Raw genomic sequence first — 9962 nt, 5'->3', positions numbered from 1 at the left:
GACAAATCACTAAAACTATAGACAAACATGTAGCAAGTACGTAAAAGTCATAACAATTCAACCTGCAGTAAGCACCATCTGCTTTGTTAGGTACAGCCGTTCAACTCACACAACTATCCAATCAGCCAATCACGTGGCAGGAAGCTCATTTAGGCTTGTAGATGTAGTCAAGACAACCCACTGAAGTTCAAATTGAGCATGAAAATGGAGAACAAAAGTGATTTAAGTGACTTTGAATGTAACATGGTTGTTGGTGTCAGTATTTCAGAAACTGACGGGATTTTCTCACTCAACCATCTCGAGGGTTTAAAGAGAATGCCCCCCCCCAAAAAAAGGACACATGCAATGAATGAGTGATGGTTCTCTGCTTTGTTGATATCTGAGATCAGGATTTTTTTGAGGCAGCTGTGATTCAAAGTACCTGTTACAAGCAAAGTAAACATAAAGTCATCACTGAAAACACAACATGTCATGTCTTAATGGCCACAGCAGTACAAGACAACAGTGGGTGCCACTCTTGAACAGGAAACTGAGGCTAAAATTCCCACAAGCTCACCAAAATTACACAATAAAAGGTTGGAAAAATATTGCCTGCTGTGATTAGTCTCCACTTCAGCTACATTGCTACATGATGGGGTCAGAATTTGGTGTAAACATAAAAGCATGGATACATCCTGTCTTGTATCAATGGTTAAGGCTTCTGAGGGTGTGTGATAGTTTGTTTGGGCCCCTTAGTACCAACTAAACACTGTTTAAACACCACAGCCTTTGTATGGTGGCTGACCATGTCCATTCCTGTAGGACCACATTGTACCCACATACCTGCTTCTAGCAGGATAATGTGTCATATCACAAACCTCAAATCCTTTTAAACATGACAATGAATCCACTTTATTCAAATGGCCTCAACAAGCACAAGATCTCAGACCAATGGGGCACATTTGAGATGTGGTAGGAGATTCATATCACATATGCAGCATCTGTGTGATGCTATCATGTCAACATGGATCAGAATCTGAAGCATGTTTTCAGCAGCTTGTTCAATCTATGCTATAATTTTAATAAACTGAAGGTGTATGTTTCTAAATCAAGGACACTGCCTCTCACCTACCTACTCCATGATGTGCTGGTCAGTCAAAGGCACATGTTCAGTAAGACAGATTACCCAAATGCACCACTGAATAACACAGGGAACCATTACCTGCTGTGGCTCTCTGTACAATTCCTCCATCTATTAGTACAAGTATACACACTGCAGTAGATGTACACCCTTAACACCCTACACATCTTCTACAGAGAAAACGGCAGCATGAGAGGGGCACCTCAATTTCAACTTTATATTGCAATTTTATGTAGTGTAATATACACTACAATAGTCACTTCATAGTGTCATAGTTTCATAACTATGTTCTTGTGATCCGCGTGCTTTGTGGCCTAAACCTGAGAAGTCACAGCTTTTTAGGAGGACATACCATTTTTCAAGTCTTATGACTTTGGCTGGGGAGGTGGAAAAAGGACACAGCAGGACAAAGCCATCAACTGTTAAACTTTATTCAAGGTTGATCTGTAGTTGTACACTCGACTTCTAGCACACAATGTTACAACACTCCAGAAGAAGAGTACACAAACAGTACATTCTTGGTAATTTCATGAAGATAAAAAGACCGTTTAAGAACTTGACAAATATGGCAGATGGACAAAATTTCCACAAGTGACAAACAACCGTAGCAAAGGAAACCAAGCTTTGGCTGTCTCAATGTCAAAACCCGAGACATTCAAGTATAGTCCGAGAAACAGAGGTATATCCTTATAAATTAAAAAAGAAAACAAAAGGCCACACAGATTCATTCCTGACAGCACAACTTGTTTCATACATAAAAAAACCCCTCTCGATTCATTAAACTACAAGGCGGTAACTGAAATCACACCGTGCAAGTAAAACAGGCCTCACCCAGGTTAAGAAATGGTCGATTTCTAAGCATTAGTCTCATTATAATCATGGCAGACAACAACGTCATGATCACGTTTAACAAATCAAGGGAAGTTAAATTTTTACTATTGCAACGACTCATGATGTTTAAGCAAAGTGCATTTAAAAACTGATTAGCAAATGTAGATTAAAAAAGGAGAAAGCCTCTTTGCAATGCGAGCTCCCTCTTTTGTAAACAGTTTTTAAATAATTGCGACAGCACTTGGTGACTCCTACCAGATGTAAAAAGGTGACAAAAATGGGTCAAGTTCTGGGTGCTGGTGCATTTTCCTGCTAAATACTGTCTACTCTTAAACCCAAGTTGATTGAAGTGTATAAAACATCTGCTGTAGGACATCAAAGAGAACAGTATAGAAACTTGGAGCATAAATAAGATTTGTGATGCTGGCAGAACAATCTCATTGTGAAATGAACTGTAACAGTGGTTACAAGAAGAGCGTGAAAGACAGGAGGAAAAAAAACAAAACAAAAAAGATGGAAAAATAAGGAGGGAAAAAAAACCCAAAACAAGTCTGCATCTGATAAGACATGGCTTTGGCCTATTCCTCAGTACTCTTCATCCTCTGACTCCTCCTCTTCTGCAGTCTCCAGCCAGGTCAGCCACTGATTCACCTGCACCAGAACAACAATACAGCCACTGAAGTGTTTCATTTACAAATAGGCACAATGGTGTCAATGGAGGCAGTCCACACAAAGCCATACTTCAATGGCTGCACATTACCTGAAATAATGCTTTTCCTTTCCCTGGATACTCTTGGGTGAGATCTTCTTTCCATGAAAGGAAGGCTTCCTCTTCAATTATTTCCATGTCATAAAAGTTCACATAGTAGCGTAGCAGCATGCCTAATTGGAAAAAGGAAAATAAGTTAGCAACCAGCTTTATTTAAGGTTATGTTTTATTGTAACTGCACATGCATGCACGCACCTTTAGGGAACCTCTTGGCATTGCAGTGCACCTGCAGGGCATACAGTGCACTGACTTGCAGCTCAATGTGATCGTGAAGAAACTTTTGCAACACCGGCTTGAAAGAGAGCAGGAGCTGCTTCTCTTCCTCCAGCTGGTCCTTACTGGGCGATGCATGCTGCTCTTCATCATCGTCAGGGTTGCTCTCGTAAGCAATGTACTGCAAGAAACTGGAGGACCAGAAGACCAACACACGTTAAAGCACTTGACCGAAAACCACAAAAATACAGTGGCTGATGGCATGTGCTTGCTTCATCAATGCAGACCGAGTCACTATAAATACTGTCCACTGCTGTACCTGGTCATGAGAATGTTGACAAAGCCTCTGTCGGTGTGAAGTTTTGGAGAGATGTTGTCTTTGATCCACTTGTAGATTGACTGCGGAGAAGGATCCACTTTGATCTGCTTCAGCAGCTCCTTTTCCAGCTTCATCAGTGGGAACAAAAAGCTGAGGCCTTTACCCTCCAGAATCTCCAGCATCCGGTCCTTGTTCTGGTCAATTTCTATGGGAGCATAATTACTAGTCAGTAATGGGGAAGAAGAGAAAAAAAACAAAAAGAACCCACACACCAATTCTTCCTCCTAAAGAGAAAAGAAAACCAAATGACACTGAATTTAAAACCAGTGTGGCCAGTGTGTCCTTTCACCTACCAGGCAGCATCTTCTGCATGTTGACCTTGCTCTGCTGGAAAAGGTCAGTCAGCCACTCACGGTCTTTCAGTTTCACCAGTTGCTGCAGACAGAGCAGGAAGAGTGGGAAATGTGTGCCATTCTCCAGCTGATGGGCCAAGTCTGCAATGCTGACCAGATCAGCAATGATCGCTCGTGCTGCAAACTGAGCCAGGTACGACTTCACCAGTGGGATTTCTTCCTCAATCTTGGGACACTGGTCCAGAACACCCAGGAAGGCCTGTTTGAAAATGTGCGGCAGGCACAAGGTTAATATGGTGTATTTGATTACACTGTCAATTTAAAAAACTTTAATGAAACTTGCCTGCAATATGTTGTCACCAGTGACGAGGCCCTCTGTGCAGAGGGTGTGAATCAGAGTGCTTGCATGTTCCTTATCTTCATCTGAACGATCGAGTGAGCAGACTATGATCTTGTTCAGCATCTCTGACAAGAAGTGTTTGGGGGCCTTCATCTCTTTCACAGCACTCACTGCATCGTTAACATTTTTGTTGTTTAGGTAGTCTGTGAGTAGTGTCTCCTTTAAAGATGAGGGGGGAATAAATAAAAAATATCAGGCTATGAAGGCCCCATATATAACACATTACTTAGGAAGTCATGGGTAAAGCTTTGAACAAACTTACCGTCATTTTGCACAACTCTTCCTTTGTGGGAGGAGCCTTTTTGTTAGACTTTGCAGGTTTTTCCTGAATTGGAGGAGGATTGGCTTTAAGACCAAGCTGTAGGGCCACAAAAAGAAAACTTAGCATGCATTTCCTGAAACTGCCCCATCAGCTCTGCTCACATGTTTTAAGTCTATTGTCTGTTACCTGTCCAACTGGAGAAGGCATCATTGTCTGTGGCGGCAGCTTTGGCACTTGGTTTTTATTCATAATGAAGGACTGTGCTGGCCTCAGACTGATCTGGAATGACGGAGTATTAATGCATCAGATTAACCACAATTTATTATCACATAATCATGTGCAACAATGACACTAACAACCATCAATGTAAGCAGCTGTACCTCATCTGCATTGACTTTCCCCTTCTTGCTGAACCTTGGAGCCATATCCTTTGACTGCATCTGGACTGAGTGATTCTGTTTATGGTTGAAAACTGGTGAATTTCTCCCCTTTGAAAAGTTTAAAAACAGAATGAGTATTGCACTGACCATCTCAGATTAAAACAAACAGAGCTGAACTATAATGTACCTGGTTCGGTTTTATGAACGGCTTGCTTTCATTTTCATATGGCTGGTGTGACCCATTGCTGTTTCCACTGTGGCCATTAAAGAGTGGGCTGCTACGGTGACGACCCATGGTTGGTGAGTAGTGGTCCTGAATTACCCCTGGAGCACTGCCGCGGTGGCGACCCATGGTTGGGGAATAGTGGTCCTGAATTACCCCTGGGCCTGTGCCGATGCCACTTCCTACACAACATAAGACAGAGCCTTTAGAGACTGAAATCGCTGCATGAGTTACACTTCAAAGAAAGCAGCATGACTCTACATACCAGGCATTTGTCCAAACATGTCGGCCAGCCCACCAAGAGTCTCCCTATCATACTTGATCTTTCCTGGAAGGAAGGAGGAACTGTCCATGAAGAAGTCATTCCTTATTGAATCACTTGAAGGTGGAATAAAAACACCCAAATCCTACAAAGCACAGAAAAAGTCAGGATCCAAGGATACACCGATTGTGGGCTACATTAGTCATCCAGCAAATCAGATCAATCCTCATCAGCCTGTGATAAACTGAAAGGATATGGTCAACTAACCTTTACTGCATCTTGACGAACTTGGGTAATAGTCTTTGGTCCATTGTCAACATAAGCTTTCCGAGGCACCCAGTTGTTGTGTCGCAGCTCCACCGTGTTCTGCAGCAGGAAGCGAATCCGTGCAGGCAGATCATTGCTGTTGGTTAAGGATTGCATGCGAGCAAAGTACTGGTCCATCAAAGACTGTAAGCGAGAGAAAGTAAAAATAATTTTAAAAAAAAGTTATTGAACAACCAAGGACTTCAAGACAAGACTCATCTTTTTCAGTTTAATTTCCACACACTCACCTTTGCCTTTTCATGATCAAGTTTAGGACCAACTGTTTTCATTATCTGACAGAGGCATTCCAAATCTTCACCAATATCCTTAAGTGGGACTCTCTTCTTCTTCTCCAACAGCTTAAAGAACAAAATAATTAAACAATTGTTAATTTCTTACACCACAGGAATGAAAACTGGATTTTTGATAAAACCATCCCATGTACTTGCGCTTTATTAGAACTTACTGTTTTAATGCACTTGTGGAGAATAGATTCATGGATGAGGTTGAGTTTGCCCAGTTCACCGATGAATTTGATGTTGCCCAGCATCTTGATCTTTGCAATTGCACGCTGTTCCTCCTCCTCAGAGGTGAGTGGGCTGTCATGTTTGTCGAAGTCTACAGTGGATTGAAGAAGAAAGAAGAAGAAGAAAAAAAAAAAAAAAAAAGTTTAAATAACAGCTCTCAAAAAAAAATCCTTGACCAAATTCCCATTTTGTAACAGTCCACAGTTACAAATGCAAGTTACTCACGGTCAACATTCCTGGCACGATTCTCAAACTCATCTTGAAGCTTAGAAATCAGAAGCCTTCGGAAGGTCTGCAAGACAGAAGTCATTCAAAATCCAGACAGAAGATACTCAACAGGAGTACAGAGTACATTTGAATGCTTAAAACTTACACTATTCTGCTTTTGTGTTGCCTGACTTTCTGTTGTTGGGGCTTCAAAGTTTGGTGCATCTTCTGCCAAGCGTAGACATAGTTGAGCGTACAACTGGCTATACTTGGGCTCTTCGAGGGCTTTGTCAACAATCTTGAGAAACACAAAAACGCATTAAGATCCCATTTTTAAATATTCTATGAATAGGAGAACAGCAGTTAGGAAAATACTCACCAACAAGATGATTCCTTTTAAGACAACTTTTGAATCTACACCCACATTGAGGAGCTCCAGGCATAGTTTGTCAAACTTCTCAGGAGTCAGCTTATTAAGTATGCTGAAGGTGAAAGAAACGTTTGTATTAAAAATCTTAAATGATAATACAGCACAAACAGCAGCCTTCAACATCCATATTAAAATGACATTTAAACAATACAAATTACAGTTTACGTAAAATAAGTACAAATCCGTTTAAAGGGAAACGTACCCTCTCACTTTTCTGAAGATTGCATCATTTTGCCCTTTCTCGTTGGAGGAGCTGGCATCTCGTCTAGTGCTTCGAGAAGGTACCCATCTCTGAACGCTAGAACCTGGGGTTTTCCCCAGGAACTCGCTATAATCAACAAAGACAGCAAAGGTTATCAGGGAAATGGTCTTGTCTTGCTGATATTTAGCCCGGATTTGGTTACACAGACAACATAGTTAAGAGTCTCACTTTTAGCCAGGAATGACAAATATTGTGCTCCTACTTGAAGTTTGCGTGACTTCTTATAGAACAAGTTATGGTACAAGTCAGACCGCTTCAATTCACATGCTGCTGGTTCAGTGTTGCCAGTGTCATAACGTTCACACTGGCAACACTGAACCAACTTGTAAAACTGCTGTGACAGAAGGCTTTGAAATTCCAAGATTAGGACTTTATTTAGATTCTTTAACCTAAACAAAAGGAAGCTACTGTCCTACCAGGGTACTGAGTCATATCCTTACATTTTTAGCCATTTTCTTTTCAGCTTCACTAAACCAACTGCAATTTGTTTCAACATGAATATGGCAGTGAAAGTTACACTCTGTTCAACTGTTTTAGTAACATTAGAGGGAAGCTACTGGAGTTTCTTGTAAACAATGATCTATTTCTACAAGTAGTTTAAACCAGCCTCAACTGGTCTTCTCCCTGCCAGTTCTGCTCCCCACCCCCCACACTTCAGGAGGCAAACAACACACTGAATCAGGCTGGGTTCAACTGAGCCACAGTCACCACCACCTGCTATGATTGTTTCTCGCTTAAGTAACTGCAAACAAATCATGTTTATTCAGATTGTCTTATCTACAAAAAAGCAAAAGAAAAGCCCACACATCCAGTTATTGCATATTTTTGACAATTTCACCATGTGATAGTACACAGCTACAAAGTGCAGACAAAAGACTGCAAAGTTCAGCATAGTACTGATAAACCACAGCTGAACAACCATCCTGGAACACCCAGTTTTGTAGTTAGATTACAAGGGCTCGATTCTGTCACATATAATACTTGCATTTTACTCATGTTGTTACACATGAAAAGACCTAAAGCATGAAGTCTAACCAGACAGTCATACTTTACTCAGGTTTATGCGTTTTTGAAGTTGATCACTAGTAGGTTACAGCAGTTGGCAGTTTGATAATTTGTGTTCTCAGTTCATTTTCACTGTCAGTGCACATTTCAATTTAGCATTTGTTTAGAAGTTGTCAACTGTGTGTTCTTTTTTCCCTTTTTTAAATATTAGTTTAGGGTCACTTTTGAAAAAAAGACAATATAACAATTGGGGAGTATTTGTCAAGGGTAAGATGTCAGACTGATGACTGACACGTCCATTTATGAAATTTCAGTTTTGAGTATAACAGGTGAAACACTAATTGTGATTCTTGTAAACATCTGTATGTGGATGATGTGATGACTAATGTGTTACATGTATAATAAAGTTTAAAAAAAACAACAACAATCACCTGTTGCCGACAGTTTTGGGATAGTGCTGAGGTGCACCCCCACCTCCTCCCCCTACACTGTGATACAAAAAGAGGAAAAATGTTTTTTAACTTAACATTTTGGGAACTATGTGAGAGGTGCTTGGGTGTAAATGGAGCCAGACATGGTGGAGTAATGTTGAATACCTGAAACGAGAAGGACCTCCTGGTGCGACGACACTCTCCACTTTGGCGGCTTGACAAAGAATATCTGAAAAGAATTGAGTCCTGGGAGTGGGGGGGGGGCAAAGAGCTACCTGGAAGTCAAGACACAGCAGCATATTAGCCAAGACCTAACGTGTATGTGTATGACACCTAACGTGTCATACACAAACAAGGCCACAGTAGCACATCTGACTGTTATGAAGACACATGCAAACACAAGACAATAATACCCAACGTACTCTTTCGCTTTTGGTTTCCGTTTAGTACGTTTCAGGGAACTTGCGAAGGTACATCAACGCTAACACGTGTCCCCTTACCAGTAATGTGGAAGCAGAGCATGCTAGCGTTGCGTAACTGGAACATTTCCTAGCACAACAAGCTACTGAGAAGTCAACGCCCGGTTTTCCATTATCTATGTTTATTCAAATTACCTTTTGAAACTAGAATATTGCATGGAGATCTATAAATCAGCTAGAATAAACGTAATCCTAATAACAATTGGCATCGTCACAGGAAACGCTTTGTGAAAGTAGGACAAATCTATAATTTTAACTCCACCGACAGCGGATAAAAACATATTTGTTAGTACACGTTTAGTTACCCGTTTTCTAGCATTCCCCACGAATGTTTGAGATTCCACCGCTACCAAAAACCCCAGCACGCTGGTAAAGAGTCTTTTGTTTAACCAAAACTCATGTTTAATATGTCAACCAAACTGTCACGAACTTATACATTTTTTAATAATTAGAAAATTCTTCACCCTAGTCAAGCTGGAAAATCCTAACAGTGGGATTGATGAGGCCTTTGTTTAGAAACCGGATGTCCACGCACCGACATTTTGGTTTTGTTCTGTAGGCCGCCGGTAAGCTATGAGCTAACAAGCTGTAAACAACTCAAAGCCTTCAGTCTGGCCATAAACCCCATACCTCACAACTTATTCGATGCTGACCAGGCGAATCAACGCCAAAGAAGACATATCTAACTTGATATTTTGCCGCCGCCCCAAATTCTTATCCACCATCACCAACTAAAGCGAACTTTCTAGTAGACCGGCTAACCTTAGCCAGGCCAAACAAAAAAAAAAAACCCGCAAGATCTTACCTTTACAAAAGGAACGTCAGCTTAATTGTTTTCTTGTCAACCAAGAGATAAAAAATAAAATCAAGAAAGAAACGAGAGCTCAAAATTAGTTTTTAACCTATAAGGGTTATGCAATGTCGCCCTCAAGAACACGACGGCTTGGCTCTGTTAGCTACTTGCTACGGCGAAGGAAAGAGCGACGGCTGTATAGGTACGTCATATGAACTCTGCTATTTGAATGGGATGGCTCTGACGTCATCACCCACGCCCTGCCGACGGTCACATGTTGCGTTTCGCAATTCAGTTTCACCCCACCCGCTAGGCAGGTTTGTTTTTCTTTTCAACGTCGGGAGACATACAAGAACAAAATCTGACCACTATTTAAGAATCACGTCAGGC

General features: G+C 41.1%; 1 protein-coding gene across 1 annotated transcript; it reads right to left on the bottom strand.

Moving 5' to 3' along the window:
* Window positions 1-1535: 1535 nt before the first annotated feature.
* Window positions 1536-9320, bottom strand: eif4g2a (eukaryotic translation initiation factor 4, gamma 2a). The gene is made up of 21 exons (XM_085276113.1): window positions 9315-9320; window positions 8466-8575; window positions 8301-8357; window positions 6805-6930; window positions 6552-6654; window positions 6339-6470; window positions 6191-6257; window positions 5905-6056; window positions 5687-5797; window positions 5400-5582; window positions 5136-5277; window positions 4835-5052; window positions 4648-4755; window positions 4454-4546; window positions 4268-4363; window positions 3949-4164; window positions 3606-3864; window positions 3253-3457; window positions 2916-3124; window positions 2712-2833; window positions 1536-2602 (listed from the first exon to the last, which is right to left on the bottom strand). The coding sequence occupies exons 1-21, from the start codon at window positions 9318-9320 to the stop codon at window positions 2537-2539; spliced, it is 2781 nt and encodes a 926-aa protein (XP_085132239.1). The 3' UTR covers window positions 1536-2536.
* Window positions 9321-9962: the final 642 nt, after the last annotated feature.

Source organism: Mchenga conophoros, linkage group LG1 (assembly GCF_057382185.1).
Source record: "Mchenga conophoros isolate Kocher_MC1m ecotype Shallow Benthic linkage group LG1, M_conophoros_male_GT1.1, whole genome shotgun sequence".
In the NCBI taxonomy this organism is placed as follows: domain Eukaryota; kingdom Metazoa; phylum Chordata; class Actinopteri; order Cichliformes; family Cichlidae; genus Mchenga; species Mchenga conophoros.
This window is presented reverse-complemented; position numbering and strand designations above follow the sequence as displayed.

What these genes read in the sequence shown, in the direction of transcription:
- eif4g2a (XM_085276113.1), bottom strand. An exon ending in ATCTTCAGAAAAGTGAGAGG is followed by an intron (nt 6,655 to 6,804) that starts GTACGTTTCCCT and finishes TTTCACCTTCAG; the next exon opens with CATACTTAATAAGCTGACTC. An exon ending in TCGTGCCAGGAATGTTGACC is followed by an intron (nt 6,057 to 6,190) that starts GTGAGTAACTTG and finishes AATCCACTGTAG; the next exon opens with ACTTCGACAAACATGACAGC.